Here is a 22,059-nt window from a genome sequence, read left to right as displayed (position 1 = left end):
GCCCAGTCGGGGTTGAAGTGGATGAGTCCAGTTAGTGGCACTGGCTCAAGGGTGATGCTGACAAGAAGTTGGCCAGGTCAGGCCAAAACCCAAGCAATTGGCCAGAAGACCTCCGCTTCTCTCCCTATGGCTGCAAGATGATTTTGTGGGTTTGCCTTGCAGCAAGTCCAGATCACAGTTTAGAGCTGCACAAGTGCATGACGATGGGCCAGGATAAATGGGTGATATCTCTCAATTCAAGCTTAGTGTTAGCTACATACTTTCAAGCTGTTGTTATCAGAGATGGTACATGTTGAATTCAATTATCATTTTAACAACACCTACAATGTCCCCTTTTGCACACTCTGGTGTGTAATCCCACTAGCTAAGGAATATACTCAGCATTAATACATTGTGTTACTGCATCAAACCACCACACCTTTCCATCTGGATACTGTGAGACAATGAAGCCTTGGCCACTCTATAAAGTTTGAAGAAAGGAAGCCTTCTGGGCCCAGGGAAAGGACCGAGGGGCATGTGTGGAAGAGAACAGCAGAAGGGTGTTTTGGAATAGGGAAAAGGAGACGGAGTTAACCATAGGCACTGTATGATGGCCACTGGAAAGCTGGACTTTGGTTCAGGCATGGAGGACAAACTGGGAGATGGGAGCTGAAGCCAATGTCCCTGAGGAAAAAAGGTAGAGCAGGGAGGCTGTGGACTCTCTTCCTGGCCTTGGAGTGTGTGAAATAAGTATGTTTGTGGGTGCTTCTCTTTTGGGATGTCCTCAGAGCACATCTGGACACTCCAGTGAGTCCCTCCTAGGGCCATGAGGAGTCAAAGAAATGGTACCAATAAAAGCAGCAAAGAGTAGGCACACCTGCCAACAGGCTTTCATACTATACTTATGTGAAAATGAAGAATACTGGTCACTGCCTGTAATAAAGAGATTGATTGATTGGCTATGTGAAAATGAAGCATAATTTGTACGACAGTCACCATGGGAAGAAAGTGATTCTGTGCTTTCTGTCAGAGAGGACAGCCGCTTAACATTTCTGGATTCCAAGCAATGGGAGAGGTGAGGGAAGCACGATGGGACGTCCTCGCAGGGCAAGAGGCATGACAAGGAGCATCAGGGATCTTCTCCGAAAGACGGCCTGCTTTGCCTACGGAAGGCTCTTGTTCTTTATTCAGCTGCTGCAGAAGGAAGTTGTTTGTGGAAACAAGGGACCTGGCAAGAAGGAAACAATGAACAGGGACCACCCTTGACTGAGCCCAGCATCTCTGAATGAGTTAGCTTTCTTGGACTTTCAAACCAACAAGAAAAGCTACGTACTTCAAACAGGAGTTTCATTAGTTGCCAACCTGTAAGTCTCCAACTTGATATTTTCAATCATTGGACATGCGGCATAGGGACTAATCCTGACCCTGACTAGAGGGTTTAATTGTCCCATAACCCATGTCCCCCTATAAACCAGGTCACATTGCTCATGGCATTAGTTAATGGACAGGAGGGCATGGTTCAATCCTGTCTTGGGTTTGCAAACAGGTACTTGCAGCCAAACCAGGATTTTGCCTCTTGCGTTTTCCCTGCACAGCAGCCAAGGCAAGAAGAAATAAAAAGTGCTTTTTGTGAGCATCAGCAGAGCACAGGAGAAGTCCTGCCTGCTGCATTTGCTTACAAAAAGCAGCTTTCTTTCTCCCCTCCGAAAGGTGTCTATCACAAGCATCAGCAAAGGACAGGATCTGCTTTCAATGCTCTTTTCTTCTTCCCCTCTACATCAAATTTGCAATCCCCACTGTGACTGTGAAAGAGACTCTGACTCTCTCAACTAGTCACTTTTTCAGATTAGCCCACCTCACAGTGATGTTGTGATGACAAAAGTGGCGGGGGGGCACCATAAATGCCATGCTGAGCTGCTTTTAGGAAGGGAGGGATAAAAAATGGAATGACAGCCCTACGTCCCCTCCCCTAAATGGAACTGCCAAACTTAATTTACCTTTGGCTCTCCTTCAGCAAACTGATGGTGTCCTGTTGCTTTTTAAGCTGCTTTAATTCAAAAGTTAAGATGTCCACCTGGGCATTCAGCTGCTCATTTCTACTTAACAACTCATCTAGGAGAAAAATATCAGTGGATGAGCAAAGCTAGAGCTGTGCTTGATCAAAGGCATGGGAAAAGGTACAGAGCAAAGTGACCCATGAAACCCCACCTATTATTCTAGCTATGATCATTTGAAGTCTTTCAAATGGCTTTTTGGGGTATCCATTTTATTCTGAATCTAGGCGCAGCAGAAGAACAGAGATAGTATGAAAACTGAACTGGAACATGCACCCCTTTGGAGACTTTGTTTTACCACCCGTATTGTAGACTTCGAATGTACTTTTGTATTGTTCAGATGCTGCTACTGCTGTTTAGTTTTTAATCAACACTTTTAATCTTTTTAAAAAAACAACACACTATTTTATTTATAGCCTGCCCTTCCTCCAATAAACTCATGCCCTCATTCCTCCTGCCCCCTATTTAATCCTTGTGACTGGCCCAAGAAGGTACAGTAAACTTAATGGCTATCAGCACGGTTCAAAATCTGGTTCCTTCCAGCTCCTTTGTCACCCTGTCCATCCTTCTATGTCATCTTGCATCTCTCTGGCTTCACCCCAAACCCCTCCCCCATGGCTGGATGTTGTGGTACTAATCTGCCTTCCCCAGCTGAGAGGAAGTTCTCCCAGGCAAGCTCTGTAGCAATGGTCACTGGTGGTGGAAATGGCACAATGAAACATCCTATGGGGGACATTGTCTATTTTACTGGGGCAGGGGCTTGTGCCTGTGATCTTCAACGCCAGCCCGAGTCTTGACTCGAGCAGGAGAGATAGTCAATCTCTCATTCATCTGGCGCATGTAGAAACAGCAGTTAGGCTGACTGATTATGTGAAAGCCTCCCTCAACACAAGTGTAGAAGTGTCCTAGCATTGACAAATGCAGTCAGACATCGCTCTGGTATTTTACCAGTGAACTTACCATAAGAGAGAGAATATATTCCATGGGAGCTGGAACTGGAGGTGACGGCAGCAGCAGCAGCACCAGCACCTTCCACGCCTCTTTCTTTGAAAGGTGGGCTCTGACTCTCTTCCACCTTCTGTTGGGGAGGGAAGGAAAGCGTTGGTAGGGTAGTTCAACAAGGGGGAAAGGGGACTCTGTTGGTCTGACATAAATATGTGGCCACGCATGTGAGATCAAGAAGGTTTCTTCTTTAGGCAGGGCTAGAGATTTCTGAAGACAACACCATCCCGTCACCAATCAGCCCGGGACCTTCTAAATAAAGCAATGTTTGTTTTTTGGCATTCAGATGCAATGCATGTAATGAAACCGCAACATAAAACCCCCATGACTATGAAGAGAGTATAGAGGTTTTGAGAATATTGGGTTGCAAAGAAGGTGCTGTAAGGGCCTGTGTTTGCTGGGAGAGCAATCCAGAGGCTGTAGGGTACTGTTTATGAGAGTGTGTGGCAGTGGGAGGCTACCCAGATACCCAGAGGGAAGCTGTGCTGTGTGGGTTTTGCATCACATTCTGGTGTTTAAAGAAAAATACAAAGCGCTCAGGCTCAGTGTCAGATGGCAGGAGGCCCCAGTGTGTTGGGGGTCTGTGGACATTTCTTGTTCTGTCATTTGGAGGTGGCATAGCAGCCGACGGGGCTGGCATGGAGGGTGACAAGTGCTGGCACAGCCAGCCTGGGTCAGGGAGGGATCCTTCTGAGTCTAGGGGGGCTCTCAGCCACTGCCTGACCCCTGGCACATGGTGATCCACATAAGTCACAGGCTCTGGGCTGGACGGCTCCATAATTCAGAGCAGCAGCACGGACTTGCGCACATGGCTTATCAGATAGCTGGACAGTAAGTTATCTTAATGATAAAAAATTAAAGATTCTCTCATAAAACAGAACTAGGTTTGCTTCCACTTTACCGAGGAAGGAAGAGGGAAGCAATGGTGAAAAGCACGTACCCTCATAGCCTTGTCGATGGCACTGCTGCAGTGCTGCTGAGAATACTTTGGTTGTTCCCTAGGAAGCTGGCAACTGAACCCTGAGGAGCTGGGGCCTAGCACGGCTTTGCGGGCTGAGCAAACATCCTGCTGTGAACGGGCAGCCGCCATCAAGTATGCAAGCAAATCGCGTGCTGGAGCTGCAAGACAATAAAAGCACAAACCAGATTAAAACATGATAAGTGGGACCTGCAGCCAAATGTTGCAGTGTGTATATTGCTCCTGATCAGGGTTCCAGCCAACCAGCCCTGCCCTGTCTCAGGATAACCCAGTCAGCCCCACCCCCACCCCACCTCTCCTGACCCTGTTGTTCACATTCTTTGGCTACTGCGCATACTCAGTCCCCAGTGACCTGCTTTGGATGTTGTTGCTGTCGTTCCATTTGTGTTTTTTCCCCTTCTAAAGGTTTTCTGTACTATTGCAAATTTCAGGATCCCCCAAAATATGTTGGTATATCCTGGTTGCTCTGTAGCTTTCAGCTTTTAAAGTTAGTTTTAATTTTGTATTAATTGGTTTTAACTCGCCTTATCAATACTGTATTTTACAGAGTGGTGACCGGAGGACATAAGTCTGGATTTTATCTGCTTGGAGGTCTGGTTTTTCTTTTTAAAAATACATTTTTATTAAAAGATTTTTAATGAGTAACAAAAGTACATTCAGTGTCTTTGTTTTCAAGTTGCAGAGTCCTTCATGCAGGTCAATTACATTATATTTTTAATGAATTCAGACTTGCCTGTAAAGGGAGTATTGCATAACACAGCGTTTTTCAGATAAGAGTGGCTGGTCATCTCATAACCCTGAACAGCTGCATTTTTTTGTGGAGTAAAGTATCTGGGTGGTGTGCTCTCTACCTATTACTGCTGTAATCTACATAGTGTTTACTTAAAGTAAGAAATACATTGGGTGTTGTAATATCTTGAATGAATTTGCTTCAGGCAAAAAGAAAAATCAACAGAGCTGGTCTTGCCTAGTGTTTAGTAACTAGGCTAGGAGTTGCTGAGTCATTAAAGATGAAAGAATCTGCCCTACAGTTAAATTTGAAATATTGCCATATTTACCCAAATCTAATGCTCACCTTTCTTGGCCAAATTAAGGTGCACATTAGATTCGATGGCACATTTACATTTGCCAGCAAATACTTATTTTGGTTTCAAGGTTCTGAAAACTGAGGTGCCCATTAGATTTGATGGCATGTTAGACTCAAGAAAATACAGTAGGTGAAATAAGCAGATCCATCTGATAGGAGGTATGATGGTCACAAGAATGCTAAAAAAGAGAAGATTAGAACAAGTTAAGCAGGCCAAACAAAGCCAAAATTTGCGTTTGATCCTACATGGCCCAATTTTGGCTACTATGCTGTTGGCACTCACCAGTCAAGTTCAGGGTTAGAGGTAGTAAAGACAAGAGGTGCTGAGCCTCTAGCTAGCCTGGGAGTTATCCTGTTTACCTAAAAGTGTTTACCCCAATGCCCAGGTGTATGTGACCTGGTTATCAGGTCCCTGTGTTATGAGGGAAAGTCATTCTGCACATCCTGAGAGGTATTCTTCCTGTTTCAAAGTCCCCATGCCTTGCATAGAATACAAGAATTGCATAGGATTCTTTGTGACCCCTGATGCAAATAGTCTGGTGATGTGCACAGCAAACAAGGACACTGAATATTGCCTGGTGACATGCTTGGCAAGTGGTCTGCTTCCCTTCTCTGAAAAGAAAGGGGTGGTGGGAGTTTTAGGCACATAGCCTGAGCCTAGAAGAGCATACCAAGGAAATCCTTATTGATAAAAAGGGAGCCAGAGCCGTTCCAATAACGATCCACTAAATCCAGGAGTTGCTGCAGGACAGTGACAAGAAGACATGGTTTCTCAGTGCTGCTGACAATACTTGATGTCTGGAGAGGGATATTGCTATGCTCTCTGGAGTGAAGCTACAAAACACATAAGTAACATTTGTTACATCTGGAAATATGGAGGCATTCTGACAAACATCTAAAATTTATTTATGCACATTTAAAGAGGTGGATTAAAGTTCGAGGGTAGGAGAGAATTTCTGGCAACTTGTTTCTCAAATAAATCACGTAATTTCTTGGTTTTTTCAGTTGTTTTTGTAGCTTAGAATTTTTATATTATTATATTATTATTATTACGTAATTAACACAACACAAGGCCTAGCCCTCAGCCTTGATAACTAGTTATATGCCATGCCTCATTGCCAATTTTTATCAAACTGGGTTTGTCCCGTCCCCGGTCTTTATAACTGAACTTTATAGTTAATCTAGGCTCTCTCCTCAGTATATGAATCTGGTGTCTATCTTTTGCCACTGAGCTATGTCCTTGTTTGAAATCAGAAGAGCAGGACAAAGGTTCAATTCAGGATCAGCATCACTTTGACACCCAATATCCTGAGCATGAGGGAAAGGTACAACTGGAACCACTGTTTGGCACCCCTTTTGAAAGGCCTTATAATGAGGTATGTAAGAGTGGGGAACAGGATCCGGCGCTGGATGCCTATGTCTCCCACTCCCAGGCCAACTCTGACAGGTTGGCAGAACTGCTCACTTGTCAATCACCTGATGTCATAATGTTGTCAGGTGACTGATACCAGTCTAAGATCAAAGGAGGTTGCTGTAATGGCAGACCAGTGGTTGCAGTGATTACCTTTGATGATACACTGTTCATGCCAACCAACTGACTGGCACTGGGAGCAAGCTTCTTGTTTAACATTCATTAACCACACACTTTTGAAAGAGTTGTTTTTCTAAAGTGGGTTTGTTGCACTAGGCTAGGGCAACAGAGTATTCTGACTCATTTTAGCTCCTCAAACCTAAAGTTCCAGTAAGAGTTTGAATCCCTCTCACAAAATACTGAAAGTCTGGAAACACCCTGAGATACAATGGTAAGTTTATACTGTGCTGAAGAAATCAACTGCAGCAGAATGGGGCTGGGAGGAACAGATGAAAGGGCAAATGAATGTCACTCAGAACAATCTGAGGCATGCCCATAAATGTCTCACAGCCATGCTAAAGAACAGATACCACACATGCTTCATTAGGCAGCATACCACCCCATGATCCTTCCCCTGCTCTACCTGCTCCACAAAGAGGATCCAGAACAAAGCACTCACCTCCGTTACTGGCTCTTTAAAACAGTGCTTGGGGGTTACTGGAGTGTGCTGGCTGCTGGTATGCTTAAACTCCATTCTTGAAGGACTGAGAGATCGGCAGGCTGGTGGGTCTCGCCCTTTCCTGGATGTGGATGCGGATGTTAAGGCTGTAGCCGATTGTGAATTCCCAAGAGACACCTCACTTAACAAAGAACGATGCTTTGACAGGAAATCTCCAAAGCTTGTAGAAGCTGAATTGAAGAATGAAAGAAAGGAACTATTTAGTTAGCAGATGGGAAAGAAAGGCTAACACTTGTCACAAGGCATCTTTAATTCCCAGCCATCTTGAAGGTGGGCTATTAGTCCAGTTCTATCCTCCACCAGCCCAAAAAGGGCCTGAATTATTTTCATAGTGGCTAAGCATCCAAGCACTGTAACAGAGCAAAGAATAACAGTGAAGACACCCTGTCTTCCCCACTCTTGATCTAAATGCATGATCTCTCCAGAGTTGATGTCTGAAAAAATAAATCCTGCAAGTCTGTAGGTCACTGTACACAGTACTGCTTCTTCTACTACCCTTGGTGTCACAATTCCTCAGACAGTTTACACTTTTTTAAAGGTGTCAAAACAAACAGATAAATACTAATCCAGCATTTGTTTAAAAGGTGATTAGCTTACCCAAAGCACTGGGGACAAGGTAGCAAGTTAGGCTGTTGAACCAAGCTCACTGGCATGCATGCCCATAATTTTATTTCTCACCCACAGTGAGCTCCCCTTTTCCATTTCCCACCAAGATTGAAAGCAAGCAGCCATCAATTCTACACTTGTGGCCAACTCTCGAAAACAAATGAAACCAAAGTAGAATTTAGGCCAACCAAAATCCAAAAATTCTGGTAGCCATGCCCAAATCCTCCATGCTTTCTATGGTTCACAATCAGACCTGTGCAGGGGAGGGGGCAACCAAGTATGCTTGCCCCGGGCCTTGGAGGGCTAAGCCGGCTGAGGCCCCCTGCTAGGACTTAACACTGTCATGATAATAATTTTATTCTAACAAGACTCCCACTCCAGGCCTCAGACAAGCTGTGCACAGGCCGGTTCATCATGCAACTTTGGTGTAACAAAGTAGTCCTTTCAAATGCTCCTACAGGTAGAAAGAGTACACCATCAACCATGTGTGAAAATTCTTAGGAAGAGCGGGCTCAATCCAAGCATGTGTGGTGACAAGAGCTGTAAATTCATTTCCCAATGGAGCAGCTCAGGATACTTTTACCAATGGAGCGTGGGAACGGGCTGAACATAGCAGAAACAGTTGTGAGATCAACTTTGTTCTCTCTATTCATTTGTGCCCTGTTTTTCCGCCCTTTTGTGGGTATTTCTCCCAACTCCCAGATTTGAGTATCAATCTCATAACTACAGTCAGTTACGCACTCAATAGATAGAGGAACAAGAATCTTTGCTGTAATTATTAGTTTTCAAGAAAATGTACTTTATAAAGTTTGAGAATGGAATCAGATTGCTCCCCCATTCCTAGTCTCACTTTAGGCCTGCCTCTTTTAAGCCAAGTGGAAGAGATAGAGTAATGATCTTCTCTTCTACGGCTATTGACTATTGACAATACAGTGGTACCTTGGGTTACGTATGCTTCAGGTTACAGACTCCGCTAACCCAGAAATAGTACCTGGGGTTAAGAACTTTGCTTCAGGATGAGAACAGAAATCATGCTCCGGCGGCGCGGCAGCAGCAGGAGGTCCCATTAGCTAAAGTGGTGCTTCAGGTTAAGAACAGTTTCAGGTTAAGAACGGACCTCCAGAACGAATTAAGTACTTAACCCGAGGTACCACTGTACACTGAATTCTGAAATTTAGGAGAAAGCCCATTTCTCAGTGTTTTTGCCTTCATGCCTCTTTTTTTGAAGCTGAAATTTGTGAACAGAAGCTGGCTGCTCATTATACTGTTGACCACCTGTATTTTGCAAAAGGAGAAGGCTAAGAAATATTATTAATAGTGGCAGAAAGTTGACATTTTGAGTCACCAGGAGAGAACCAAACCAAGATTTCCTCTCATTCAGAAAGGTTAGGAAAGACTGAAGAAGTTACGACTTGAAAACTAAGACAATAAAGCCAGCCTTTACCTGAGTTGAGCTTTAAGGGACTTGCATGGTCTGCATCCGCTTCTGAGTGCTGTCCCAGGAAATCTCCACATGAGGACCGGGCAGGAGCCAGGACTTCGTTAGCAAACTGTGAGGTGTAATTATAAACATCATCGGCTGCCGTCTTCTCATTCCTCTCATCATGAAGCCTCTTCACCAGCTCCCTGCGATTAGCAGAGGATGGGAGGTACAGGTGCTCATAACTCTCTGGCCTGAGGTTGGTCTTCCCTGCATCATCACTCAGACTCAGCCTCCTAGTTGGAGAAGCAGCCCGGCCAAGGTCAAGAATGTCCACTTTCCTATTTCCCGTTTCTCTTTTTCCTGGACAGAGGAAGTCTAGAGATGAGCCTTCAGAAAAGGACACGTGAAACTTCCCCTTACCAGACACAGCTCTGCTTTTCATCTGGGAGGGCAGGGAAGTCTGTGCCTGCAGGGCAGTGGGAGACCGGAGTTTCTGTTCTGCAAGCAACAAGCAGAGGGAGGACATTACAATTCACTTGTTCATTCATTAAATATATTTTTATTCAACAAGAAGCATAGATGGCTCAATAAAAAACCCGCTAAGTGGTTTACATAAATTCATATCAGGAGTTGTTTCCATTTATCACAAGATAATCATGGTTAATAAACCTTGCTGGGAAGAAAGAGATGTGAATTTAGTCACACTTAAGATAACGTTCCATTTATAAATTAAATTATGTGGGTTGACAGATGTTTATTTCATGCTCTGAGGCAAAGGCTGAGCAAGCAAAAAAACTGGAGTTCTAGTGGTTGAGGAGAATATTAGCAATACACCTGCCATTTATACTGATGGTTGCAAAAAGAAAACCCATCAATCACTCAAAACATATCCTGTAAATTATATTTTTGTACCAAACTAAAAAACATCTCAATAAGTTGAAATAAAACCTTGTAAGAAACACCCAAATCTTCAACTAGTCAAGTTTTCATCTAGATTTAGGCCTAGTATTCAGAAAGAGCAGGTAGGTGGTAAGCCCATATTTGGACTGTTCCACTTCAGACGGCAAGTGGACACTTACATGATGGAGTATGGGTCCCCATTTGGGGGGGGGGACCTCAGAGGCAGAAGCCTTCTTCACCTTGACATGCAAGGTGTTTTTTTTAATGTACTGATTAAATCTTCAGGCTCAAGCAGCAGAATCTGGATAGATTTTACTACTTTCTGTCTGCTTTTTTGTGAGAACTGGCCTTAGAGAAATATCAGAATCAGGAGAGTCATCTGACCCCGAAAGTCTGAGAATGCACACAGATTTTTATCAGGTTGGAAAAGGAAAACACTCACCTCTGTCCAAAGAGTTGTGACTCAGAAACTGTCTTGCATTTGCATTGTCTAGCTGGAAGACATTACAAAGTTAATATTCTGTCCAATAGCAAGAGTTACTCATTTGTTTCAGAAAAATCAGTCTTTCACCTCAGCTTTTGGCATTGCTTTACCATTGTTTTAAGTATTTTGCATTTCAGTTGCTTTCTCCAGGCCTGGGGGTGGAAGCACATCTGGTTTTCATTTTGGCCCTTTTCTTTCCCCACACAAAATGTTTCTGAATGTTTCAACTAAGAGGCTATAAATGGATCTTGGGGCAGAATTAGGCATTTCAACAGGCAAGTGGTAGCAAACACTCATAAAACTACCATCATGCCACTGTCCCCGGAAGCACCATGAGATATGAGGTATAGGACAATGAGCTCTCATATAGGCCTACTGTTTCTCTCCTTCTAGTCTATGAACTAGCCTGGAGTTTACTGACTTCACTTAGTTGCACAACCCAAAATGTGAACACATGTTCTAGTCATTTAATGAACCGATACAAATGGGATGGACAAAAAGAGTAGGTTTGGCATTATCATGCTTTATATATAAGAAAGGACATAAACAGGGGGATTGCCACAATTTTGAAAAGGAAAGGCTTCCCTCTCAATGCATACAACACCTGAAAACTTTCTACTGCTGACACTGATGCAACTGTACAGTTAGAGGACACAGAAGTTTAACATAGCAAAGCGCTGCCCAAAACAGCAGCAGAAGCCACCTGCCTCTGTTTGACTTCATCAAGCCCACTTACCAGGATCTGGTCCTTGTTTCCTTTAGTTAATTTGCTGGTTGGCAACACAGAAACAGGCGATGTCTTTAGAAATGAGTCTCTCTCATCATGGCATGACATATGGCGAGGAGATGAATACTTTGTACCTGATTTCGTTTCATAAGGAGAAATAATGATGAGCACCCACTGTTCGTTTGCAGAAGAATCAGAATGAAACACACCCACGTGTTCCAGACTGCTGAGGTCCATCCTTTTGTTTTGCTCTTACAGGAAGCTCCTCAGGGGGCATTTATCCATTTCCTTGCCTTGGCAGCCCAGTGGGGCACTAAACCCATTTATAGCTCCCAGATATACCACTGAGCTCAGATGTACCATAAAATACTCCCAAAATAAATAACTGCAACACCTTCCTGAGTTAGAGAGAAAAAAATCAAGTATAATCTGGGTAGAGAGATAAATCTAAGTGGAGAATAGTGTCACAACTCTGCTGGGTTCAAAAATCTGCCAACCCAATTTCCCAAAACCAAGGGTTCTATCAAAGATCAGAATATCACCCCACAAATATAAGTTCTTGTTATTTAACCCCCCCCCACAGTATTACAGTCAAAGGAATAAACAAAGAAAACATTGGTTCAAATTAGGGATGGATGGAACAGTCTTAATTACCATATTTTTCGCACCATAGGACGCACCGGACAATAGGACGCACCTTGTTTTAGAGGGGGGAGAACAAGGAAAAAAAATTCTTCCGCTCTCTGCCCAGCGCCCCTTCAGCGAAGCGGCAGGAGGCGCTGCGCAGAGAGTGAGAGAATTTTCCCCCTCTTGTTTTCCCGCTCTAAAACAAGGTGCCGTTTAAGGTGCGTTCAGGCGGCTACCTTGGAAGGTTCCTTTCGACCTGCTCTTTGGGGCTGGCGGGGGGAAGCCCACCACCAGCCCCAAAGAGCAGGTCAGGGAGCAGCGGAAAGGCGCAGCGGAGAGGCTGCTGCCATAGTCACGCGTCACTTCTCCAGCTGGGAGAGGGTCGCGGGGCTATGGCTTTTTTAGCCCCGCACGCGCTCTCCCGGCTAGAGAGGTGACGCGCGGCTATGGAGGCTCCTGCCATAGCCACGCGTCACCTCTCCAGCCGGGAGAGGGTCGCGGGGGGCTGCTTTAGCCCTGTGTACGCTCTCCCGGCTGGAGAGGTGACGCGCGGCTATGGCAGGAGCCTCCATAGCCGCGCGTTACCTCTCCAGCCGGGAGAGGGTTGCAGGGTATGGCGTCTTCGCTCCATAGGACGCACACACATTTCCCCTTCATTTTTGAAGGGGAAAAAGTGCGTCCTATAGAGCGAAAAATACGGTATACCTGTTCGTTTCCATGTTACATGTGTTGACCAGGAAATTAGTTTAATCCCATTTCTGTGAGGATTTTCTAGAATCCACATGAATGCAGGACTTCTTTAAAATGCTCACAAAATAGTCTGGGGGCTGTCTTCTCTCCCCACCTTTTTTTTACAGGTTCTAGCTATCTGAAGTGGCTAATGCACACTACTCCTCTGCCACATATGTTTATAATCCTACCATAGTTCCTCCTGGGAGTGACAACATCACCCAGGGAGATTGTAGGGCAAACACATGGGGGCCTTTGTACCGTGTGTGTGTGTGTGTGTTTGTGTGTGTGTGTGTGTCTTACTAGCTGTTAAAATAGTTGAAGGCGGGCCATATCCTACATGATATGAGAAGATTTAAAATACAAGGGAGTAAGTTTGGGTGAGAAATCTAAATCCCTTCTCCCTGACCTTTAAACAGAATATAAATTGTGCAACACTGTAAGAGAAGCTTTCTGATAACCTGAAAATCTGAAGACCCTAAATGCATTTGAAAGGATTTGTTTGAGAAGATGACATCAAGGGATTACCCACTTGAGGGTATCTTTGCTTCAAGGCATTGTAGCAATATACAGTTTTGCCCCTCAGGGAAAAGGGATGGTTAGGATCTGTGGTGAAACAAACACCAGCAAATTGCAGCCACACACATTTCCTCCTTAGGAAAGAAGGAGGGAAGGCAAGTCAAGAGTCTGAGTGAAACAAAGGTCAGATATGGAGTTAAAAAAAAGGTAAAGGGACCCCTGACCATTAGGTCCAGTCGTGACTGACTCTGGGGTTGCGGCGCTCATCTTGCTTTACTGGCCGAGGGAGCCGGCGTACAGCTTCCGGGTCATGTGGCCAGCATGACTAAGCTGCTTCTGGCGAACCAGAGCAGCGCACAGAAACACCGTTTACCTTCCCGCCACAGCGGTACCTATTTATCTACTTGCACTTTGACGTGCTTTCGAACTGCTAGGTTGGCAGGAGCAGGGACCGAGCAACGGGAGCTCACCCCGCCGCGGGCATTCGAACCGCCAACCTCCTGATCGGCAAGTCCTAGGCTCTGTGGTTTAACCCACAGCGCCACCCGCGTCCCACTGGATATGGACTTACAGACTAGCTATAGAAAGGAGAGATCAAGCATGATCCACGCTTTAAAGCTCTTTGTCCAAGCACCATTTTTTTACTCCAGAGTTTTCCCTATGAAAACCTACTTTTGGCAATCCGTGAAAACCTGAATGGCCATTTGTTGCATGTCAGCTTTAAAGCATGTGTTTTCACAGGGAAAGCTGGGGGGCTAAAAGAAGAATGCCCAGACACTGAGCTTTAGAGCACAGAACTGTGCCTAGAAAGAGCGGGGCAAAAGGAAAGTGTGGACACACTCACAATTGCAAGAATGCCTTGTAAAGCTCAAAGCAGCCAATATCCAAGCATGTCTCATGGAGAGTCAGTCACTCATCAGAGCCCAACTGGATCAGGCCAGTGGCCCATCCAGTCCAGCATTCTGTTTTCCACAGCAGCCTCCATGAAGAAGCAGGACATAAGAGGCAAAAGCTCTCTTCTGTTGTGGCTTCTGGCAGAGGGGCATGCTGGGTCGGCAGAGTCAAAGGTCAGGGACAATGGCAGCTTCCAGACCAGATACAAGGGCAGCACTACATAATGTACATGAGCACAATCAAATATTCAGGCTAAGCATACTGAGGTTTTCCAATCCCAGTGTGATTGTCTCATAAAACCTACCAGTACGTGTCCTGTTGCTCTCTGTATTCATACTGGATGTTGCAAAGCTTTCTTGGTCTAGCACTTCACTCCTCATTGTATTTTCCCTTGAGGTAAATTTAACAACGGCGATGTTAGGATTAAGTAACCTTCAATATCAAGCACCTCCTTTCCCATCCAAAAGTGTTACTTTTCATCAGACCACTTCCATACCTTGACTCGTCTTTTTCCAATGGATCCTCTTTGCTCCTGAGGTTAAAATGCAGGTGGGCAGCTTTTCTCTCACGCTTCCTAATAGTTCTTTCATCTATGAAGAAGAAGACATGCAGGATCAATGACTGGCTTCAAAGAACGGTAGCAATCATGTGAAATCATAATGGTGCCATGTGATTGACAGATGGGCTGCTCTACCAACCTGTTAGAATTAGCCTGCAGAGGTGGGGACAGATAAAGATCTGGCCCACAGGACCATAACAATTCTCCTGGACCAAAGTGTCAGAAATAAAGGGCAGCAGCAGCAGCACTAGAAATTATGGAGACAGGCAGCTATTTTTCTGCCTGTAGGCTTGGTGTCATTTGTTTAGAATACTAATATCCCACTTTACAGCATCACATCAGCTTACAAAGGGCAACAGAATTACAGAAGTACCACAAAATTCATCTGATAATGTGATTATTCAGGTGATATATCCTGCCCTCCTTTTTAGTATTTACTTTGGTATCTGATTACTAGGCAGCAGAGCCCACCAAGGACTTATGAGGCAGTAAAGAAATGGGACCAAGCAGTTCAAATTCACTCAGCACATGATGTAAGCAAGTATAAGGTTTATCCTGTAAACTATGGAATGCTTATCCTCACTGTCCAGTAATTTCCTAAGAGTTTTAGAGAACAGAGTGACTAGCCCAAGGCCATTCAATGAACCATGCCCAAGTTGGGTCTCTCATGTCTCCCTATGCTTTACACCTGGTATGTCCAAAGTCTGTTTTGGGGGCCTAATCCGGCCCGACAGTCAATTTAATCTGGCCCCTGTGCCAGTATATGTCCTGGGTTAAAATCCTAAGAAAAGCTCAGCAACTTCAATCCCCAAAAAAGCTCAAAATTTTGGGGGTTAAATCCTTTAAAAAGCTCAAAACTTCAATCCTCCAAGCCTAAAAAAAGCTCACGCATGTTCACTTCATCAAATGTGGCCCTCTTTAAAAAAGTTTGGGCACCCCTGCTTTACACCCTACCGGCTCACAACACCACAAAGTCATATTTCACCCAATCCTTGGAGTTGTGTTCTTGCAAGTAAATACAGAAATCTCTAACAGGCCCATCATAAACCCACCAATTCCAAGGAAGAAGGAAGAAGCATGGAATGAAGACTGTTTCTGTATATATGAGACACACACTTCCAAAATGCAGAAAGATTGCTGGAACATGCTATTTTTTTATTTTAATGTAACTATAAAACTATGTTTGTTCTGTGTTCTGTGTCAGTTCTGATGAATTGAGTGTTGTTTTCCCTTCAACAGCTAACTTCCAAATGTGAAATGTGCAAGTTGAACAGACACAGAGGTCTTTCTTACCGTATATGCAATGTTAAGCAATAGTTAGCATAAACTAAGGTTTGTAATCCAACAACAAACCATGGCTTATGAATGTGGTTGGTTTGTGGTTAACAAGCCATGGTTACGCTGCTGGCCAGGGTTTGGGTGATCAAATAAACCACAGTTTAGTAAACCATGGATAAACACTACACATGAACTAAGCCACAGTTTTAGGCACCATATTGCCTAACATTTGTTTAGAATGCCACATGCGAGGGCAATCTCTGCTCACTTCTGTGCCTCTTTTCATAAGCAGCATTCTAGTATTGTTCATGAAATACATTGACAACACTCACACAACTCAGGGCATCTGGCCACAGAGATGCCCTAGGGCCCCTTGCATCCTCGGCAAGGAGCTGTATTACATCCTCCTCAGGAATAAAAAAATACTTTACTGCAATAGCCACATTAGAAATTACTATATTTTACACAACCCAAGTACTCAAAATTCTGGTAAGCCTTGTAGACTGGAGCACAGGCCAGATCCTTTGCTAACTGAACTATTTTGGGGTGCAGTTTATTTTTTAAAAGCAAATGTTCCAGTGAGCGTCGGTCCAAAATACTGACAAAGTAATGTGTCCCTCCCCAACATGAGCCCAAATCTATATATTCAGTATGTTGTTGAACATGTTGTTTAATACGGTAAGGCTTGTATCTCTGATGCAAAAAAAACCTGACAAACAGCACATTTCTCTGCAGGCCTACTCAGAAATAAGCCCCATTCAGTTCAATAGGATTTACTCTCATATTGCTGCCTAAATTTGCAACTCTGCTCAGGCATATATATTTCACAGAGTTGGTCTGACACCTTCCTAGCAAAAGAAAGTGGCTGCTGTTAGGGCTCATCATTGCAGCAGCCTGTCCTGATCTGTGACTGCTGAGCTTTGCCAACTCACTAGGTTTGACTGAAAGGCAGTTACTGCAGGGTGGGGGTAGACATATTTTTAAAGCCCTCTCTCCCCTCTCTTGCCCCGTGCTGCAGGATCCAAAAGCAGGCTAGTGCCACTTCATCTCCCAGTCAATCTCCAATGGTGATTTTTCCCACACACCCAAACAGCTTCCACACACACACCGTCCCCGGTGGAGGCCGGTTTCACCAACTCCTAGGTACCGCTCTGTCCAGCCCTATTCTATGCTTGAGAATACTGCAAAGAAGGATGCAGGACAATTTTAAGGTAGATGGATGCAAACTAGAAATAAGGCATGGTATTCACTGAATCAAAACTCAAACATTTACTGGAATTTTGCTACGGTTCAAGGTATAGAATATGGTTGATGCTCCCAATTTGCTTTCTAAGTTCATTATATAGAAGCAACAGTTGGCTATATGTCACCATTTCCCTGTTCTCTCTCTCCAAACTTACTCCACCACACCTTCCAGTCTTTGTATCAAGATTGGTTGTTCTTCAAGAAGATACACCATGCATGACAGGTAGCATCTGGAGGAAAACAAAAGGTCTATAGCAGGAGCTCAGTCTAATCTTAAACTCTAGGGACCTGCGGTTTTCAGTCAAAAACATCAGACTACTGACTAATCTAACTATCCAAAGTGAGCACAAGTAAAATGGAAGATTCAGTGAGGCAAAGATTTGTGACAGCATAATGTGCTTCTCCATAGCAACAGAAGGCAAAGCCCTTAGTACACAGTACAGCCACAAACACACACCCTTTCATGGGCGCACTCCCTAGAAACAGTGCACAGGGTCATGAAGAAAAGGGGGAAGGCTCAGTTCTAGGACTGCTAAAATAGTATTAAGCAGAGGTTCTCAAACTACGGTGTCAGACCATGGAGGGGTGGGTGTCTAGGCAATGTTTTAGAGGCAGATAGGATCCACAAGCAGTGGTGCGGGCGGGGTGTGTGAGAGAGTTCCCCATCTACTTTAAATTTATGGGGGCAATGCACTCTCACCTGCCTCATCTGTTGGTCAGGAAAGAGAATTTGGGATTGGTATCCTGACCATCGACGTAGCTCCCCATGAGACTGGGGGGCAGAGCTACTTGTAGTTACTGGCTGAAGCCATGACTGCAATGTTTGAGTAAACAATTGGAACAGTGACAAGCTTTGCCCTTATGCCAGCATCATAGAAATGACCTCTACTGTCCCTCCTTGCTTCATCTCTCACCTAGCATCTCCAGAGCTTGTAATCTGTACACAGTGAACAGTCTATAATCAGATTCCTTCCTGGTTACAGGGTTGAGACGCAGGTCCAGCTCTCTAAGGAGAGGCAACGCTTGAAGGCGGGCAACTTCCAGCAAGGATGAAACATGATTATAGTACAAATTCAGATGTTGTAACAACTGTAAATACTCAAGACCCTGCATGGAGAAAAAGACAAGGTTGCAATTTGAAAATAAAATGTTTCTTTAAGCACTGAACTTGATCTCACCAACTGAGCGAGTAATACATTGGAAGTGGGGGAGAGCGTGCATTTTCTCCATAACATGCATAGTTTTATAAACCTCCATCAGGCCTATCACAGTTATCTTCTTTGACACTAAATGCCTCCAAATGCTTAAGGCTTTCCTCTTGAGAATATACGTTATCTGCCTGAACAAATTGGTTGATCTTTTCTAGACCTTTTCCAACTCTATGCTGTCCTTTATCAAAAGGGTGTGATCAGACCCACACAGCATTCCAGTGTGGTGCTAAAGATGGGCAATATATGAGGCCAGACCAGTGTGAGGCAGCAACGGGAAATGTGGGCCCTGCGAGACCAGCATTCAACCTTCACTTAGAAAACTCCAAGGAAGGAGAGTTCAGAACCTTCAGAGGGAGATCCATCTTCCATGTATTATAAAAAAGTAAACAACATTTGTTTGACCCCAATTATTTGACACAGAGGGGAAAACCTACAAATACAGTCCAAAAGACACATAGGGAGTTCTGTATATATGGGAGAATTAAAATAAAAATAAAAAGATATTGTCATCTCAGGGAGCCCTAGCTGCCTAGATAAAACACTATAGCCCCACAAACCCTTACCTGGAAGTAAGGCCCACTGAACTCAGTGCAGCCTTCTTCTGAGTAAATACTTAGCTATTTACTAGATGCAGGTCAGCAGCACCAGACGACCCTGCTTGGCTAGGCACTGGAGTGGATTTCCACCCCACACCTTGCAGAGCTGGGCCTATGCTGCCAACAGGCCCTGTGCCCCTTGGCAACATCTGAAAGCCCTGATCCACTAGGTGCTGGAGTGGATTGCACCCTGCACCTTGCAGAGTCGGGCCCAGACTGCCACTGGGCCTAGCAGTGGTGACAACAACAAGCAGCTCCAGATCTCCCAGCCCTACTCAGTGCCACCCCAACCCAGCACTGACCTGGGGGTTCTGGATCGCGGGCTCTACCAGTCAAAACAGGAGCCTCAGCGATCACCCTCTCCTGCGGGAAACAAACCAGGACTGCTCCAAGAAAATGCATATGGCAAAAAAGAGTGCTAAGCCCTGGTGAGCTGCCCTCTTACCCTCTTGTGGTTGTCCAAGTAGATATATATATTCCTTCACTTCTCACTTCCCTCTGTGGCCCTGTAACCTCGTGCTGTGGTCCCCCCATTTACGCAATTTTCACCTGTGCCCCCCTTGGAATATCCTAGAGGGGCCCAGGAGGCCATATGGCCCCAGCTGGGAAACACTGGTTTGGAGAGCTCTTTTGGTGTTTCTCACAATCTGCTTGCATTTTCGTCATTCTAAATGACTATGAGCTCATTCACACTGTCACTTAATGTGGAAAGTAAGCCTCCTGTACCTCCAGATTATTTGTGAATAAATTAAATAGCCCTGTGGTACTCTCCACAGGAACAAACCCTCCAGAGTATTCTTAGACCCCTCTTGTGCCAGAGGGCAGGCAGGGCTCAGCACCACTCTTTGTCCCTTGCTCCTAGACCTAACAGCCTCCAGAGCAGGTCTGAGGACAGAGTCTATCCCTCCATCACATTAGTCCCTCACACTCTTCCTTGGAGATGCCTCTGTCTTTTGCCTTCTCTCTTGACTTGCCCACCCACCTCTACCTCTGGCTTTTTCTGTGGCTCAGAAAACTCTTATTGCAACCCCACTATACTGCTGTACACCCACCTTTGAGTCCAAATATATTTTATTATTTATTAAATTTATATTCTGCCCTTCATCCAAAAATCTCAAGGCAGTTCACAATACCTGGAGAGCCAAACTATAGCCTTAGCATTAACTCCAGCCTCATCACAGGCACCAGCTCCAGCCTTCAGAAGCCACATTGCATTCTTTTATTTATTTATGAACATTTGCATATTATTTTTACCTTTAAAAATTTCAAATATTGCACTATTGTGCAAAAGATAAACGTTTTCCTACCATCTGCTTCCTGGTATTAAACCAGTTATTGAGCCATAAGAGAACACACAATTCTGCAACTGGTAAATTGGCTTAAGAGAAAGACTCTTGTCAGAAGTGTTTTGGAAGTATATAGGAACACATACTGAGTCTTGGTCTGTCTAGGTCAGTGCTGTCTACAGTGGCTGGCAGAAAATCTTCAGGGTTTCAGGCAAGGAACATTCCCAGCCCTACCTGGAGATGCCATGAATTGAACCTGAGACCTTCTGCATGCAAAACAGCTGCTCTGCCACGAAGCTGTGGCCCTTCCTTCAAAATATATAATATCTGCATAATTGCCTTTATATTTCCACATATTGTCAACATTTTCAAATAACTGTAAAAGGTTGGTACAATCTTGAATTGTGCTGGAAAACACAAGGAAGCCAGCACAGAGCTGCATCTCTGTTCTTAGCATTGTACTAGAGATTTGCTTCTAAACCACCTCCCAATGGTTCATGCCCAGGTGAGGGAATAAAACCTTAAAGAAAGAAATCCAAGACAGATATGCAAGCTGAGCTTCCTGGTAGGAACCCAGTTTATTCAAAGAAACTATTGCCATACTGACAGTTACTCCAAACCAGAAGTTAGGAGAACTGCTCCAAAGCACATTTTAACAAAGTTTTTTTGTTTCGTTGTTTAAATTATATTTTTATTAAAGATTTTATTGTGCAACAAAAAAGAACATATGGTGTCTCCACTATCAATTCATAGAGTCTTTTTCACAGTTCATTTACATTCAGTATGAGACACTGTTGACATAGACATTATGTGGCTGGGGGGGAAGGGGGGGGAGAGAGATGGGGAGATAATGATTTTTCATTCTGTTGCATAGTGTTTGTTCAGGGTTTTTGTGTCAGCGTCATGTGAGTTATTTATTTATATATCTATTTTTGGTGGTGGTACAAAATATTAGCGGATCCAGAGCTTAGTTGGTTGTGTTCTGTTGATTGCAATGTGGTATGTTTGCATGTGTGGGGGGGTGTTGTTGGGTCAGATTAGCCATATTGATTTGTATGTTGTTGTGGGGTGTGGTGGATAGGACACTGTCTTGTGGGGTGTATATGTGATAAAGGGGAGCCACACTGGGGTGAAGGCGTTCTCCTTTGCTTGTCCCTGTGTGAGTTTAAGTTGTACAAGCATTTTTGTTGTTTAGTCGTTTAGTTGTTTAGCGGCAACTCGCCCAGCTTGTCCGGAGTTTTGGGCTGGGTTGCCATCAGTATGCCGATGACACCCAACTCTATCTGTTGATGGATGGCCATCCTGACTCGGCCCCAGACACACTGACCAGATGTCTGGAAGCGGTGGCTGGATGGTTACGTGGGAGCTGGTTGAAGTTAAATCCTTCGAAGACAGAGGTCCTCTGGCTGGGACGGGACGATATGGGATTGAGGGGGCAACTCCCATCTCTTGCGGGGGTGCAATTAGTGCCAGCACCGTCCGTTAAGAGTTTGGGTGTAATCTTCGATACCTCCCTCTCGATGGAGGCGCAGATTACAGCTATAACAAAGGCGGCATTTTTTCATCTCCGCCAAGCTAAGCAGTTGGCCCCTTATCTCTCTCGCCCTGACCTAGCCACTGTGATCCATGCGACGGTCACCTCCAGACTGGATTATTGTAACTCGCTCTACGTGGGGCTGCCCTTGAGACTGACCCAGAAACTCCAGCGGGTGCAGAATGCTGCGGCGAGACTCCTTATGGGGTCTTCGCTGCGAGACCACATTCATCCGGTGCTATACCAGCTG

At 44.7% G+C, this 22,059-nt stretch overlaps 1 protein-coding gene across 4 annotated transcripts in view; it reads right to left on the bottom strand.

The window, feature by feature from the left end:
• Positions 1-913: 913 nt before the first annotated feature.
• LRRC36 (leucine rich repeat containing 36) overlaps positions 914-22,059 on the bottom strand; it is a 24,058-nt gene continuing 2,912 nt past the window's right edge. Inside the window, exons 1-12 of one of the 4 annotated variants that reach the window (XM_083624913.1) lie at positions 17,883-18,025; positions 14,597-14,690; positions 14,405-14,490; positions 11,341-11,465; positions 10,563-10,614; positions 9,242-9,718; positions 7,132-7,361; positions 5,773-5,935; positions 3,976-4,154; positions 2,994-3,111; positions 1,977-2,091; positions 914-1,207 (exon numbers count right to left, since the gene is read on the bottom strand). In XM_083624913.1, the coding sequence (XP_083481039.1) occupies positions 1,006-1,207; positions 1,977-2,091; positions 2,994-3,111; positions 3,976-4,154; positions 5,773-5,935; positions 7,132-7,361; positions 9,242-9,718; positions 10,563-10,614; positions 11,341-11,465; positions 14,405-14,480 (1,737 nt within the window). In that variant the 5' untranslated portion in view covers positions 14,481-14,490; positions 14,597-14,690; positions 17,883-18,025 and the 3' untranslated portion in view covers positions 914-1,005. Of the gene's footprint in view, positions 1,208-1,976; positions 2,092-2,993; positions 3,112-3,975; positions 4,155-5,772; positions 5,936-7,131; positions 7,362-9,241; positions 9,719-10,562; positions 10,615-11,340; positions 11,466-14,404; positions 14,491-14,596; positions 14,691-17,337; positions 17,544-17,882; positions 18,026-22,059 lie in introns of those variants that run through there. The other 3 variants (XM_083624911.1, XM_083624914.1, XM_083624912.1) reach the window with 3 other exon arrangements.

Source organism: Podarcis filfolensis (assembly GCF_964270895.1).
Source record: "Podarcis filfolensis genome assembly, chromosome: 8".
Classification (NCBI taxonomy): domain Eukaryota; kingdom Metazoa; phylum Chordata; class Lepidosauria; order Squamata; family Lacertidae; genus Podarcis; species Podarcis filfolensis.
Note: the sequence above shows the minus strand (reverse complement) of the source record. Positions and strands in the feature narration are given on the sequence as shown.